This window comes from Podarcis liolepis (assembly GCF_965112155.1).
Source record: "Podarcis liolepis genome assembly, chromosome: 1".
Classification (NCBI taxonomy): domain Eukaryota; kingdom Metazoa; phylum Chordata; class Lepidosauria; order Squamata; family Lacertidae; genus Podarcis; species Podarcis liolepis.
Window position 1 is genome coordinate 56729673 of NC_139554.1, and position 17132 is coordinate 56746804.

At 43.8% G+C, this 17132-nt stretch overlaps 1 protein-coding gene and 1 long non-coding RNA gene across 2 annotated transcripts in view; one reads left to right on the top strand and one right to left on the bottom strand.

Moving 5' to 3' along the window:
• The window catches only part of LOC310689190, a 606488-nt gene that overhangs the window by 568562 nt on the left and 20794 nt on the right, over positions 1–17132 (top strand). The gene's annotated exons all lie outside the window — the stretch shown is intronic.
• TRIM44 (tripartite motif containing 44) overlaps positions 1–17132 on the bottom strand; it is an 85493-nt gene that overhangs the window by 55127 nt on the left and 13234 nt on the right. The window contains exon 3 of the mRNA XM_083465585.1: positions 3285–3524. Coding sequence (XP_083321711.1) covers positions 3285–3524 — 240 coding nt within the window. The remainder of the gene's footprint in view (positions 1–3284; positions 3525–17132) is intronic.

The window sequence follows — 17132 nt, forward strand, 5'->3', positions numbered from 1 at the left end:
AGATAGAGAACAGAGAGCCAGGCTTTGCATACTGAATGTCCCAAGTTCCATTCCAAACATCTCCAGTTAAAAACACTCCGAGACCTTGAAGAGCAACTGCCACTCAACGTAGCCAGCAATGGCTTAAAGGTAAAGGTAAAGGAAGCCCTGACCATTAGGTCCAGTCGTGACCGACTCTGGGGTTGCGGCGCTCATCTCGCATTATTGGCCGAGGGAGCCGACATACAACTTCCGGGTCATGTGGCCAGCATGACTAAGCCGCTTCTGGTGAACCAGAGCAGCACACGGAAACGCCGTTTACCTTCCCGCCGGAGCGGTACCTATTTATCTACTTGCACTTTGTTGTGGTTTCAAACTGCTAGGTTGGCAGGAGCAGGGACCGAGGAACAGGAGCTCACCCCGTCGTGGGGATTCGAACCACCGACCTTCTGATCAGCAAGTCCTAGGCTCTGTTGTTTAACCCACAGCACCACCCACGTCCCTTACCACCAATGGCTTTGGCACCCTAATGAGATGATTCTGAACATGGAAACTTCATGTGTTCATAAGATATGGTGTGTAGCACATAAACCAGCATATTTCCATATCCCACTCCTACAACACGAGATTGGCAAAGACACGGTCTTCAGAACAGGAGTGGGGAACCTTTGGCCCTCCAGATGTTTCTGGCCTACAACTCCCCTCATTCCTGGCTGGCTATGCTGGCTGGGGCTGATGGGAGTTGGAATTCAGCAATGCCGAGAAGGACACAGATTTCCCACCTCTGCCTCAGAATGTAGTGGTGGAACAGTGCTATTTCTCTTTCTGCTCTCTTCCTCTTATGAAAGCTAATTAGTCAGAACAAAAATAGGGCTATTATGTTATTTCAGTTTTCATGTCTTAACCTAACAGATCCAGATTAATGAAGAATTTACTGTTTTTAGATATACTGCATGTTTAAAACTACATTTAAAAATTCATCAGTCATCTTCCAGATCCAGACCTTTCTTGAATTATAGCTCTGTTAAAACTAATGTTTATTCTAGCACCGAGCCTACAGCAGAAATGTTCTATTTCTAGGCTCACCGTTTCTTTGTATTTTCTATTTTTTAAAGGGCAGGGAGGAGAAAAAGTTGTATAATAACTATTTAGACAAAGAGAAATATTGCCCCACACAAGGCATAATTAGCATATAAGCACCTCTAGGGACCACTAGGGATGAGAGTGGTGCTAAACCACAGAGCCTAGGGCTTGCCGATCAGAAGGTTGGCAGTTTGAATCCCCGCAATGGGACGAGCTCCCATTGCTCGGTCCCAGCTCCTGCCAACCTAGCAGTTCAAAAGCACGTCAAAGTGCAAGTATATAAATAGGTACCGCTCCGGCGGGAAGGTAAACGGCATTTCCATGCGCTGCTCTGGTTCATCAGAAGTGGGTTAGTCATGCTAGCTGTACACCGGCTCCCTCGGCCAATAAAGCGAGATGAGCACCGCAACTCCAGAGTGGTCCACGACTGGACCTAACGGTCAGGGGTCTCTTTACCTTTACCTCTAGCTCACGGTATACAGTTTTCAAGAAACAGAGACAAGATGAAGAAGGTTGATGTGGAAAAATCACTGACTAACAGGGCTTGGCATTTAATTTTTAAAGACGTGGGTGAACAAACCCCGTTCCTCACAAGACTAAAGAAAGAGAAAATCCCTTTACTCAATGACTGCTACAGAGAGCTTTCCTTCTTGAGGGGGGAAAGCTGCAGAACAGAAAGTGAAAAAAAGATACCAAGGTACTAACAGTAAAAATATTTCTGTGATCTACAGAGATCAACAACCTTTCCACCCAACTATCAAAGTACCTATGGTTCCTTTTCTAAGACAGGTGAATCATAGGTTCAATCTGTGCTTATAACAATTTTTAAAAAAATCAGTACAAGTTCTTTCTTAACTTAGTTTCTTAAAATCAGTGATACAACTTCTAGGAAGTAATTAATGTTTCACCAAGGTTACATTTGTATTTTTACTCAAGAAGTTGGAATAAAGTCTTAAATGGGGAGTAAAGACAATCTTAACTGTAAGCGTGTGCCATGAATGTGCAGGCCACAAATCAAGATATAATAAAAAAGTAAAAGGTTCAAGAACTTATTTCTTCTTAAGTTTGTCTTGTATTATGAGTACTTAACCACACTTTAAAGTTACATAATATTAGATAGTTTTCCTTTTACCATTAATCCTGAACTAAATGAAGGGGAAATGTGTGTGCGTCCTATGGAGCGAAGAAGCCATAGCCCCGCGACCCTCTCCCAGCTGGAGAGGTGACGCGCGACTATGGCAGCAGCCTCTCCGCTGCGCGCCTTTCCACTGCTCCCCAACCTGCTCTTTGGGGCTGGTGGTGGGCTTCCCCCTGCCAGCCCCAAAGAGCAGGTCAAAAGGAACCTGAAGCCTGGAGAGCGAGAGGGGTCGGTGCGCACCGACCCCTCTCGCTCTCCAGGCTTCCAAGGTAGCCGCCTGAAGGCGACTGAATGCACCTTAAATTAAACGGCACCTTGTTTTACAGGGGGGAAACAAGAGGGGGGAAATTCTCCCCCCCCTGCGCAGCACCTCCTGCCGCTTTGCTGAAGTGGCGCTGGGCAGAGAGGGGGAGAATATTTTTTTTGTTCTCCCCCCTCTAAAACAAGGTGCGTCCTATTGTCCAGTGCGTCCTATAGAGCGAAAAATACGGTATATGAGTGGTTTGCTGAACCCCAAACTGAAAACATAAGACCACCATTGTGGCATACGGGAGATAGCTACTGTATATCCAAAGTGGCTAAAACAGCTGTCAAATAAAATTCATGCCAACTCGAAAGCTGTAATAAAAACACAGACCTATTCTAGGACAAAAAAGCACAGTATCCTCCTCCTTTAAAGGAAGAAAGGGGAGCCATCAAATATAACCAAAATGCAACATTCTACTGTGTTCTTTCCACTTTGATAGAAAGCAGAATTGAAAGGAGTAACAAAAATGTGAAAAAGACTCTGTATGGGTCCTGAGATACAAACATCATGTAGCAAAGCGCTGCAGCCTTGCTTTGAAATGGATGGAAGCAGTTGGCTTTGTGCCCTTTCAAACCACCTCAGTCAATTGGGTATCAACATAACCACACACAACTCATAATGTGTTATTACTTACAACTCTGCATATCCCCTTGGAAGTTTAGTGGATTTGTGGCCATCTTTAAATGCTGACAAGCAATAAAGTAGACTAAACCTCTGCATCCATCATAAAGCTTTACGGCCCTCTGCTGTTAACTGCTTCGCATGTACTTTATTTACCTCAGGCTTGAGCATGGCTAGCTCATTAAAGGTGTTCAGCTGCCTTGTGAGCTCTGCCATTTCAGTCATCAATTTTTCCATGCGAACATCAATTTCTGCCAGAACTTCTGTCGTATGAGCAGTGGCCAGTGCTTCTTGGAGATCCACCAAGTGGAGAGCTCTGTGTTCCTCTTCACAAACCAGGCACCGTACTTTGTCGAACTCTTGCTGAATGCACAGCTTCATGGCACTCTGCGTCACCTGAGGTATAAGAGAATAATGGGCTTTTAAAAAGAGAATTTCTGACCATTTAATTTATTTCATGTTTAAGCAGGAATAGTATTGTGACATGGAATCATCCCAAACTCAGGGGGGAACCCTAAACAGATCCCTTCAAAAGCCTGGTAGAACAAATACATTTTCATATGGTGATAGAATCCCATCCCACCTCCAGGGAAAGGGTGCCACTATAGGGAAGGCCAAATCCCACATCACCACACTATAGTCACTGGTGGCACAGCAAGACACCCCCCGCCCTGCCTTCAGGGCCTGTATCTGCTGATATAAGGTGTATTACTTTCTGAATCAGGGAACATCAGAAGTGCCACTCAGGACTTTTCAGTGAAACAGTAGGTTGAAAAAAACCTAGTTAAAACTCACTAGTTTTAGATAGATAGATAGATAGATTCTTTATTGTCATTACACTAGTGCAACATTGCACCAGTGCAACGAAATTGGATGCCATCCCTTAAAAACAAAAGCAAAACAACAGCAACAACCAAACAAACCACCTTCCAACCACACCCACACCCATCAAACTCCCAGGTCTCACTATCGAGTTACAGCATTCAACAAGGCCACAGCTCTTGGATAAAAGAGTATTACAGCTTGATTGGTAATGTTCAAGGATCAGGTGGGCACTAGTCTATGATTCTAAGCACAGGTAAACTGTGGGCCTCTCTTGTGGATATTATACATCCCAGAAGCTCATTTAACAAGTCATCCAGGAAACAGCTTCTTGTGGGGCAGCACCCACACTTTGGAATACCCTCACCATGGAGATTAGGATGCCACCAACAATTTGCTCTTTGAGGTGCCTCTTCAACCAGGCTTCTTCAAGTCCGGATTGCTGAACATTGTTTTTGATTGTTTTTCAGATGAATATAAAGTATTCTTACGGAGTCCAAATTGTTTTTAACTTGGTGCTTTGTTTTAATCTCTCTCTCTCTCTCTCTCTCTCTCTCTTGTACACTGCCACAATATCTTTGAATGATGGGCAGATTTTTTTTTAAAAAAATAAAAAATAAGTAAATGAAAACGTGGGTGCAAAATTATTTGAATAAACAAGCAAACAAAGGACTTGTCTTTCTTCCAGAAATAGTGGGTAGTTTATAAATTCTTTGAATAAATAAATAGGGCTACTGCTGAATCATTTAAATAAACAACCCAAGGATTAATATTCTTCCAGAACTTTGCACAGTAGCTGTTGGGAGAGCTAAAATGTGTTCATAGTTTAAAAAAAAAAAGGTTAAGGGACTCCGGTTAAGGCCAGTCAAAGGCGACTATGGGGTTGCGGTGCTCATCTCGCTTTCAGGCTGAGGGACCCGGCGTTTGTCCACAGACAGCTTTCCGGGTCATCTGGCCAGCATGACTAAACCGCTTCTGGCACAACAGAACACCGTGACAGAAGCCACAGCGCACAGAAACGCAGTTTACCTTCCCGCCACAGCAGTACCTATTTATCTACTTTCAATAGCATGCTTTCAAACTACTAGGTTGGCAGGAGCTGGGACAGAGCAACAGGAGCTCCCCCCATCGTGGGGATTTGAACCCCTGATCTTCTGATTGGCAAGCCCAAGAGGCTCAGTGGTTTAGACCACAGCACCACCCACGTCCCTAGTGTTCATGAGAGGGAAGGGGATCAATGAGTCCATGCACTGTGATCCAAACTCCGGGACAAATACCTACCTTGCCTACTTCCGCAGCCCATCATAGACTTAAACGGATTATCCAAAACTGGGGTGAAGAACCTTTGGCCATCCAGCCATTGTTTGACTACAACTCCCATCATCACTGACCACTGGGTCAGCAGGCTGGGACTTATGGGAGCTGGAGTCCAACAACAGCTGGAGGCTCAGAGGTTTCAAATCCCTGCTCTCAACAAAGAGAAGAATGGGAGTTCCCTGAAGGGTGAACTTCTGAAGCAGAGTCTGCCAAGCAAATCTCATTTCAGTTCAAATCTGAATTAAGGCAGAATATGTTTTTAGAAACAGTAGAACATCAAGTATTATTTCTTAAATGAATCTTGTCTTAAATGAACGGTAAGGGGTTTTTAAAGTACATCTTTAAATGTTGTGAAAATATTAAGTATTATTATAGAACACTTACGGAGTCCAAATTGTGTCTTAAATGAACAATAATTTTTTAAAATAAAATAAAATAAAAATTAAGGCAGAATATGGCTCATTATCACCTTGTAAAGGATCTGGTTCAACACAAGAACTGGCAAGTAATAAATAAATAAATGTTTAAAGAGACATCTCAAGCTGAGAAAATGAGCCTTAAACCAGAAGACAGCAGCAATGCAGTCACTGTGCCAGCAGTCAATGTTAGCACCTCCCCGAGAAATTTCTGCTAATCCTGAAGAATATCTGATTTCCTCCAAGCAAGAGCCACAAACTTGATGCATAAATTCACGCTTCTTAAATTGGATAGCTTATTTAAAGAATTAAGAAAAAGGCCTAGATTTCCGAACAGTTGAGCTTTGCTCAAATTATCCTTTTTATACCCTCACTCCCAACTTCTATCTTGAGGAGGAGAAAAAACGTTTTGTCTTCTAGTAGTGCATGTACAAAAATACAGGTCATCTTTCCACAGGGTGAACCAAATGTTGTAATCTATTGACACATAAGACCTGAAGTTTCATGGCAGCAGGAGAGAGAAGAACTGCAACAGTGAAGGCAAGCAAGGCTGATTGCAGCTGTAATGGCACTTCTGCAATCTGCAGTGGGGCAAAGCTGGAGAATTTCTGGAAATAAGTTCTCCCCACACCACACCTCTACTACTTTATGGAGGAATGAGCTGCCTCACGGCTCATCCTTTTGATTCCTGTTATGTAGAAGTGAGAGAAATGGAACGTATAGACCCATTCTTAGAAGAAGTACAATCATACCTTGGGTTACAGACACTTTGGGTTGCGCGATTTCAGGTTGTGCACTGCACCAAACCCAGAAGTACCGGAACGGGTTACTTCTGGGTTTTGGCACTTGCAAACGCGCAGAAGCGACAAATCGTGACCCGCACGTGCGCAGATGTGGCGCTGCAGGCTGCAAACACTGTGGGTTGCGAACGTGTTTCCCGCACGGATCACGTTCGCAACCCGAGCGTCCACTGTACAGATCTGACAAAATTTCTGTGTAGAAAACACTTTAACACAAGAAATCTTCACATAAAACACAGCATGAAATCCATGTGTACAAATGACAACTGCTGCAGGGGAGCAAGACCTCTACTTAACAAAACAAAACAAAAGTACATCATGCATTACATGAAAGGAGATTACAACTAAACATCAGGAAGAAATGTCCACCAGTAAGAGCTGTTCGACAGTGGAACAGACTCCCATGAAAGCTACTGGCCTCTCCTTCCTTGGAGGTTTTTAAGCAGAGATTGGATGACCATCTGTCATGTATGATCAAGTTGACATTCCTGCAGTGCAGGGGGTAGACCAGATGACCCTTGGGATTCCTTCCAACTCCACTATTCTATGATTCTACAATTCATTTTAGATAACCCCCCTAGGGGTAGGGACCAGTCAAATCTGTTCTTTGTAAATAGATGGCACCTTATTCACAGCAGCAGCAAAAAAGATGGGTGGTATGGCCTGGAAAGAGCTAATGAAATAAATGCAAGGCAAAGTTTTCCCCAATGTCACAGCATTTCAACCATAAACTAGGATAACTATACTTACTTCTTCCACCTTTTTTTTTTTTTTTGAAGTGCAATACTCAGATGGCATGCTGCAGAATACTCAATCTCTCACATGTACAAATAAAATATTCAATTTCTAAACTAGTCAGAAAATGATGAGAGTTGAGGTTGCAGGCACCATCAAAAAGGTGCTCACATCACTTTCATAATCACATTCCTCACTGCATGTCCATTGGCCTTAAAAAAAGGTGCCATGCTATTGTGGTTTAAAAGACTCCGCAAATGCAAAACCTGTACATCAGGTGTTGCATCTTGAGGGCGGCTGAATGAGGTAAGATCAGCACGTAAGTACAGAATGCACTACTACCTAAGGTAATCGTCTTCCGGCAAGGACTTTTTGTACAACAAAATTGGAAAGCATTTAAACTGATCAGTCCGCTTCACCACTTCAGGACTGTACCATTGCATGCTGTTGAATGCATAATGTAGGACTGAGTAGCAAGTGTCCATTGGCTTCACCATAGCCTGGTCATCTGGAAGTATTTGTAAGAACCACTGCACACGAGGAACTCATAAGAAAGCAGCAACAACCCAGTGCTTGTGCACTCTGATGCAAGTTCCACCAAAATTAATGGACTTACTCCCAGGTGAATATGTATAGAACTGCAGTCTTAACGGTGCACTTCACTAGGACAAGTAGGCTAGAAAACAAACACTCCCGGGGATGCGAGTAACAGGGAAGGTGAGTATCTGTTTCCTGCACACCAGGAATACCTGCCAAAGAACCACCAGCCCCGTTTTAAGAATGTGTTAGAAGTGAAGGTTCTCCCACTGAACCAGCCAAAAAATTCCCTCCAGTTCTATCCCAATGCCTGTATGACTCCTGCAGCAAACTGACTGCGAGTAACCTATAAGAACTGAAGCTGCAAATCGCAGATGGGCATTGTTTGAAACACAGGAGCAATTGTGCAGGCTGTTTGTGTGTGTGTGTGTGTGTGTGTGTGTGTGTGTGTGTGTGGACCCTGCAGAGCAACCACATTATTTTTGCAGCACTTTAATTGTAGGTGAGGGGGGAAATAGCAACATAAAACACGAATATGGAAAAAGAACAAAACTACAGGTACTGGCAGAAGATGCCTTCTTTTGAAAAATGGCAATAGTTAGTACCAGATTTTTCCAGCAACTCTGGTGTCAGCAAGGAGCATAAGCCACGTTCTCTATTAAATTAGCCCCACTGAATGATGACGAAAAACAAGGCGTTGCGCTGGAGTTGTCCTGGAAATTGCTCATGAGGCATTCTGGGGGAGATGCACAGGTCAAGGGTAGGAAGCAGCAAAAAGAGAATGCTGAAACAGCTCGCTTGCTTCAGACACATTCATCCTATTAGCCAGATATCCTGCCAGGTAAAAAGCCAGCCAGCATTTCAGCTCCTCAATGAGGCATTGAAGCGACGGTGCAATTTCAAGGACAGTTCTAAAACCACAAATCAAAGCAAAAGCATCATTAGGGATACTCATGTGTATGTACCTTTATTTATTTACAACTGTTGAGAAGTGCTTTCTCAGAAACAATCTGAAGCAGTTTACAGCATTTTTAAAAAGTCTACTAGTTGGAAGGGCTAAATCCCTACTAAAAAATGGAAAGCATTCCCACTTTTTAAAAACCCTAAAAGGGAGGCAGACTTCCTAACTTTTTCAGAAGGAGATTTCAGGGCATTGGGGCCATGATCATAAGGTTCCTGCTTCTTTCAGCCATTGTCCCACCGGAAGGACTGGCTAGAGAGCAGTGCCGGATGACTAGGCCGTGACTGGCAGAAGGGCTCATACAAAAGGCAGCTGTGGGTTTTAAGCAATGATAAAAACAGCAACCCTCCTTGAATTATGCTCAAAAGCAGAGTGGGAGCCAGTGCTGAACCATGAGAATAGGTGATGGTCCATTAGTACCAAAGCTTCCAGGTCATCTTTGAGCATACTGTCATATAGAACACATTGCAAAAATCCATCCTGAAGGTTACAGGGATATGGGTCAGTATCTATCCTATCTAAGAGAAGCCAGAATGGAAGCCAGAATGAAAAAAGTGTCAAGGAAAGATGGGGTTCTTCAATGTAAGATGGGGCTCCCTCAACTCACAACAAACCTATGGTTGTGAACGACCCTGAGAACTTGCTAATAGGGTACCCTATAAGTTCTGTTAATATTACCTGTTACTTCATTAACCCTCCTTCTATCTCCATAATGCTTAGTCTAAACCCCCACCCCCACTCTGAGACATCCAAATTCTGTGAAACTGAAGCATCAAGTTGTAAACAAACAGCATGCTAATTCTGAAAGCCTACGCAACCTATTGCATAGAAAGAGGAACCATTTTAAGCTTGCAAGCATTTAACTACCCCCAATCCACTCTCTAACACGCACTTGTCCCCAATAAAATTGTCCCTAACCCCCCCCAAAGTTTGTAACCCGCTCTCCCTCCCAAAATACATTTGACCCTCCTTTTGTTTTAAAAGGCTCATTAAACTGTTCAAGGCGAAAGCGGGGGGCAGTGAGACAGACACGCACAAAATCAAGACTGAGCCCATATACCCAGGTTTTAAAGCAGCACCAGGTGGTGGTTCTTGCTACCCACCTATACAGATGGCTGCAATGTGTCCTTGGATAGCACAGCAAGTAGCTGGTGGGAAAGTGAAGGGTGTTGGGGTGGGGAAAGAAGCTCAGCCAAGGAGCACAGGGGGAAATGACTATTTTATGAATGATTCTTTGGAACAGTGATTTGCATTAGCGGCTCTGAAGATAGGGTTTCCTTGATGCAGAGCAGTGCAGCCATCAATATATGTCACTTTCGCTCTCTCCACAAGACGTTCATTGAAACTTCGGTACAAAACACAGAGGCAAAACAGCAACAGGGTGGAAAGCGCACCACCACACTGGTCTCTTGAAACATAGCCAGGCCTCTGCTCCAATTAAAACTAGATTCTCCGCTCATGAATCAAGCCAATTCAAAGAATTTCAGATTAGTCATTCACCGGCCTCCTGGCCCGTCTGTTTATAAAGCAATTTTGTTCCATTAGGAGTGATGTTTCTGACAACTGCTCAGCAAGCTCATTAGTGCGCTGTGCATTTGCCTTTTGATGGTACTCATCAGCGGCATCCGGACAAGTTGCAGAGATATGGATGTGGTTAACGTACAGCAATGGATCCATCAAAAGGGTTCTTTGAAAAAAATAAAAATAAAGGTGCCACATCTGGGTATACAGAACTGCCAACATCTCCAGAATGTGCCCACTTGTTCTGAAGGCTGGAACAGGTGCTGCCGTTTTCCAGTTCTGCTTTCAAAATAACTCAGCCCCCACGCATGAAGTCTCAGAGAACTCCTTTTATTCAGTAAATATGTTCCCTTCGTGCACGAGAAGGGCCTCCAGGTAACACTAAAGCTACATGAGGAATAGGCATTGTATTGCCTTGCAGATGCTGTCACATCTGACTTCATGAACAATGCCAGCCCACCAACAGCAGCAGCTTTTTTGCATTTTCCGTAGCCACACCACAAGTCATTCAGAGAGATGCAGTTTTACTGCATGCTCTATACCAGTGTTTCCCAACCGGTGTTCCGCGGCACACTAGTGTGCCGTGAGATGTTGCCTGGTGTGCCGCGAGATGTTGCCTGGAGGGAGGCGGGCGAGGGCGTTTCCTTCCCGGAGGACTTGTGGGAAGCTGCCCCTTCCCTGGGCGACGCGCCGCCTCGCGACTCCGGAGTCAGTCCCGAGGGCTCTTGGAGGGACTCGCGAGCGACGGCGCGGCGGCTCCGGGGCGTGCTCAGCCGGGCCGTCACGCGCCCCCGCGCAGCCCCTGCTGCAGCTGCCCGGCGTGGAGCGCGACGCGGAGCCGGCCGGGCTTGGAGGCGCCCAGGTAGGGCCGAGCCGGGCGGGGGCGGGGAGGTCTCGGTCTGCTGCGGGCGCAGGAGGGCGAGCGGGAGAGGGGGAGCCGTCGGGTCTCCTGGAAGGAAGCGAGGCGGCGGCTGAGGGGGATGCAGCCCCGTCCCCAGCAACAGGCGCTCCTCGAAGTGAGGCCACAAGTCGGGGCTCGGACAGGGCCTGGAAGCAGCGGCTCCGGCTCTTGGGAGCGGAGAAGGGGACTTCGAAAGCGGCCTGGAGGAGAAAAGCCCCGATGCAGCGAGAGCGGGGAGCGTGCTGCCTTGTCCAGGCCTCCTCACTTTGTGCCGTCCGCTGCCGGGAGCAGGACACGGGGGCTCCTCGTTCGCATGCTTTCCCGGGTGATCGGTTAGGGTTAGGGTTAGGGTCCCTCAGTCCCTCGCTTTGCTGCCTCCTCCCCCCCACCCCCAAAGCGTGGAGGTTCCCCGGCAAGGGGGAGGGAAAAAAATTAAAAGTTACACTTTCGTGCGTCCCTCCCGGCGTGACGCTGCGCGCTGACGTCACGGGGCTGTAATGGTGGTGTGCCGCGAGATTTTTTTCATCAAACAAGAGTGCCTTTGCCCAAAAAAGGTTGGGAAACACTGCTCTATACAACCTAAACCAAGGGAAACTGCTCTAGGATCTACACAGAATGCTTAGACTTAAAATTGAGACCAATTCAGCAAAAAGAGTATTTCCGGTATACTGGACTATACAAAGTCTCCACAATAAAGCATTGTTTAAAGCAACTAAATGCTGGAGGTGTACTGCTGTGAATGTCTCAGTGAGAAATCCTTTCTGGTTTGAAGTTGATGTCCATATTAATACTGTATTGCTGAAACCTCTGATATATGTGGATGTTTTAAATTACATATATACCAGTGGCATGGGGACTTACAACAGGAAAACCCTATGGTCGCTAAGAGACATACTTCAAGCCTGTAAGGATAAATACTCACCATCTATTATGTAATGGTGTGAAGACTTTAATGCCCCTGCTCCATCTGAACATTATTCTATAAACACCTACTTTGTTTGGATAACATTCAGGCATTTGAGTGGCATATATCGATCTGTACGTGTAAATTAATATGAATGTATTGATGTTTATTGTATTGTGAATGTTAAGGGACTATTTTGTTTTCCCCTTTTCTCTTTCCTGCTCTCTTTCTTTAATAAATTTACAATTAAAAAAAATCATTTTTTTAAAAAAAGAGGAAATGAAATTTTGCGGAATAAAGTTAGCATATACTGTGTATTGCCAGAACATTGACCCTCCTCATTCTACTAAGCTTCTTTATGACAAGAGGTGGGGAACTTTCAATCCATGGGATTAATTAGCCCCACTCGGCTAATTAATGTTTCCTAATTAATGTGTTTCAAGTCCAGCCATGGCCACCTGTTTTATACCTGATCCCATATATATGACATCAGGTGTGGGGCAAGTAAATATACAGCTCCCCACAGGCCCTGCCAATCAATGGTGCCTGCAAAGTCTTGTGTCTGCATGGTTTGCTTTGCAAGTAGAAGAAAACAGGTCACATGCATCAGTGTAATGTCAGGTAACTGACAGCCGGCTGGTCTCACCCATCAATGGTGGCCCTCAGGGGGAACTAAGGATATGGCTCTCTGGCACAATCCAATTCTCCGCCGCTGCTTTACATCAAAACACAAGCAAGAAACTTACCTGTACATCATCACTCATAATATGTGAACAGTTTTGACTTTTTCATATAGAAACATGCCTATGTCCTCTTTGTTTTCATAAACATTTTGGCAAATTGAATTCTCATAAACATAATGCATGTAGGAACACTCCCAAGAAACCAGGTCCCAATGGAATTTGTAAAACACCTGTTGATATGAATGCATCTTTTCTGAAAACTTAAGGGAAGATTAGGGAGGCAGGTACACTAGCATGATTTAAAGTATAAACTCTCTCTTGGCCTTAGGTTTTCATAAGCATTGTGCCAACTGCTTGCTAACATTTCCCCTTATCTACTAAACACCAACTGATACCAACTCCCTAGAGAGTGCTGTAGCATAGCTGCATTTATTTTCAAATCATGGCATTTATTTATTTTTGGGATGTCGCCCCTGCTCAGAATGAGCCCATGTGCCCTATTTAGCTTTCAGCATCTGACAAGGTCGTGGAGATGGCAGTGCCATGAATATCCATAAGGTTAAGGCATTTGGGGTGAGATGGTTTGGGATGGGGAGAAAATCTGCTTTCCAATTCATGGGAGAACAGCCTATGCCAATATCACCAGTGGCATTTTCTCTGTGCCAAGTCCACTACAGATCAATGGAATGTGTATGCACATGGAGAACCAATTGTGCTGGGAAGACTGCAAATTGAATTACTCGACTGCTCTGCTCTTTGCTGTTCTCCTGTCTGTATTACCTTTACTTTTGCTGCATACATGTGCATGTGCATGTGCATACAAACACACACACAGAGAGAGGGGGGGTTGCTCTGTGGCAAGTGGATCAGTGTGCTATGTCACAAGTAAAAAAAAAACCAATGAGTTTCATGATTAAATCATTCTGGGTCTCTTCCTCTTCCCCCGAGTCTCTAGCTTAAGACACTTTCCTCAATGCAAATAAGGCACTTCAGTGCAATCTGAAGTGTGGGGACAATTGGAAGAATAAAGGTTCTGTCATAAGCAGCTCTCAGTTGCTTTATCTCCATTATCATTGCAAAGTCCTGTGAGTAGGTACCAAGGGCGCTTAAATTAAATGTCAAATGCAATCTAGCACTGGAAACAAAAAGTGGCGTTGCTCAAGGGGAAAGAGCCTGACAGCTTTGCTCTGCTTGTCAAAAGTGGCATTTGCTTCATAATTATCCGTTTGCACAAATGAATCACCATTTGGCAGCGAATATTGCTGAAGACTTGAAATAGCACGAAATGAATAAGAATTGTTTTTTTTAAAAAAAGAAATGAGTAAGGAAAAGCAATGTGGCCTGAAAAAAATTCTTGATGGTGTTTAGCTCAAGGTTTCATCACTAAGAATAAAGAAGATGATGGTTCAACACCTTCTCTCTTCAAAAAATAGTAATTGGGTGAGGCAATTTAGCTATATACTCATCATGGTAGCTAAAACAGGGCAGGTATCATGTGTGATGGAGACAGAGTCTGCAAGAAAAACTTTTCTATATACACATTCATGTGTTCATGGCAGCATATTCAGGGATCAAAATATTTCAAGCTTACAGGAAAAGGCACATAAACCATTTGCAAACTAGCCAGCAGATGTTAAGACAAATTAGTCACAGGAATAGGGTTGGCCCTGAAAATACACGTCTCAAGTGTCAAAGGCCAGGTTAACACCAAAAGCTGTAAAGTGAAGGTTCCAACTACCATATTTTTTTTTCAGGTGAGACAACTAGAACCACGTACAGCATTCCAAATGCAGTCACACCATAGATTTGTGTAATGGCATTATGATACTAGAACATTTATTTTCAATTTCTTTTCTAATGATCCCTAGCGTGGAATTTGCCTTTTACACAGCTGCCACACAATGGGTTGACATCTTCATAGGGCTATCCACCATGACCCCAAGGTCTCATTCCTGTTCAGTTGCTGCTAGTTCAGTTCCCATGAGTGTACATGTGAAATTAAGATTTTTTGCCTCCAAAGGATCACTTTGCACTTGTTTGCATTGCACCATATTTACCATTTTACCACCCATTCACTCTGTATGGTCCTTTTAGAATTCTTCACAATCTTTTTTTTCTTTTAACAACCGTAAATAATTTTGTATCATCAGCAAACTTGGCCACCTCACCTCTCACTCCTAACTCTAAATCATTTATGAACAAGTTAAAAAGCATAGGCTCCAATATCAATCCTTGGGGTGTTGTAAGCCAAAAATAGTTTATCTCCTGAGTTTATGCCAATAAACAGGGATGTGGGTGGTGCTGTGGGTTAAACCACAGAGCCTAGGGCTTGGCAATCAGAAGGTCGGCGGTTCGAATCCCCGCGACAGGATGAGCTTCCGTTGTTCAGTCCCAGGTCCTGCTAATCTAGCAGTTCGAAAGCACGTCAACGTGCAAGTAGATGAATAGGTACCGCTCCAACGGGAAGGTAAATGGTGTTTCCGTGCGCTGCTCTGGTTTCGCCAGAAGTGGCTTAGTCATGCTGGCCCCATGACCTGGAAACTTACTGTGGACAAATGCCAGCTCCCTCGGCCTATAGAGCGAGATGAGCGCAGCAACCCCAGAGTCATCTGCAACTGGACTTAACTGACAGGGGTCCTCTACCTTTTTTTACGGCAATAAAACTCAGAAATGTGAGGAGTTAGGAGTCCATTGTTGTTTATTACAAAGCAATAGGTTGTAGTCAGATCGTTCTGCAAAACTGCAACCCCGCCCGGTGGTCCAGGCAGTGGTATTTATGAAATTTCAAACAAAGCATTTCAATTTTCACCAATCATATACATCATTACCTCATTTCATGCACAATAAGCACTGGCAATTTCTGCTGATTAAGTTCTGATTGCCACCGTGTTCTGTTACATTGTGTTAGTGTGTATGTTGGGAGCTTGTGTTACGTGTAGCCATTTGCACCATATAGCAACTTACGTTCCAGCTTTGAGCTGTATCTTTGTGATTCACATATTAGCTGTATTTCTGCCCCAATGGGGTGTGGCAACTTGCAAAATCATCAGTTTCATAAAGTGGCAAGCTAACATAACTTCTCTATTAGAAGCACACTCAAGGATTTACAGGGGTACACAGTATCACATTTATTGTGGCCCTTTGGGCCACTACCACACGGGGAACACCATTTTCTACATCCCTCCATTGTGAGAACTATCCATGTATTCCTACCCTCTGCTTCCTGTTACTTAACCAGTTCCTGATTCACAAGTGGCCTTGTCTCTTATTTCATGACTGCTAAATTTACTCAGGAGTCTTTGGTGAGGTACCTTGACAAAGGTTTTTTGAAAGCTGAAGTGACATTATGTCAGCTCGGTCACCGCATCTGTATGCTTTTTACACTCTCAATTCATTCTAATAGTTTAGAGAGACAGGACTTATCCTTTCAGAAGCCATGTTGGTTCTGCTTCAGCAATGTTTGTTCTTCAATGTGCTTGGTTAGTTTATCTTTAACAATACTTTCCACCAGGACAGATGGTAACTGCCTGGAATTTTGAGGAGCCTTTTTTTTTTCAAAATTGGCATTATATTGACTACTTTCCAGTCCTCAGGTGTGGAGGATGATCTTAGGGAGAAGTTACATATTTTTGTTAGAAGATAAAGAATTTTACATATGGGTTATTTGAGAACTCTTAGGTGAATAGCACCCAGACCTGGCAATTCACCAGCTTTTATTTTGTCTATTAGGCCTAGAACTTCGCCTCTCATCACAATTATTTGCCTCAGTTCTTTAGACTCCATTCCTGAAAAAGTTAGCTCAGGGAACAGAGATTTTATTGCATTTCTTGATTGTTGCTATTATTGCACACTGCCTTGGGATCTATTTTGATGAAGGGTAGTTTAGACATCATTAAAAAAATAAATGAATAAAATAAATGTCACTGTGCTAAATCCAATACAATTTTGAGATTAAAACATAGGACACATACAGCATCTTCGTAAGTGGCATTATTTTCTTATTTATTTAACTCACATCAATTCTAGAAGCTTAAAACTGACTTAAGATTCTCGCGGTTCTTAAACCTCAGGAGCAAAACTCAATTTTATACATGGAAGTCTGATGGGTAAAAACCACAAGGCATACGTCATACGTCAATTGAAAACAGGATGTTTTGATGCAGTCAGAAATAGATGTTCCAGACAATTAGGAAGGATTATATGAAGTGAAGGAGGAAGTAGTGGAGCACACTCACACACCCCACTTCTCATCAACTTGTTCAGAAACTGCTTTTTTTCCAGAGGAAGACCACTGGAATTGAGTTACATGGGTTTAAGGACTGAACTAGATATATCACACTCTATCCAGACAGTACAATAAGAATCCTTGCTTATGTCTCCGACTAGTTTCATTCAAGTCAGAAAAGC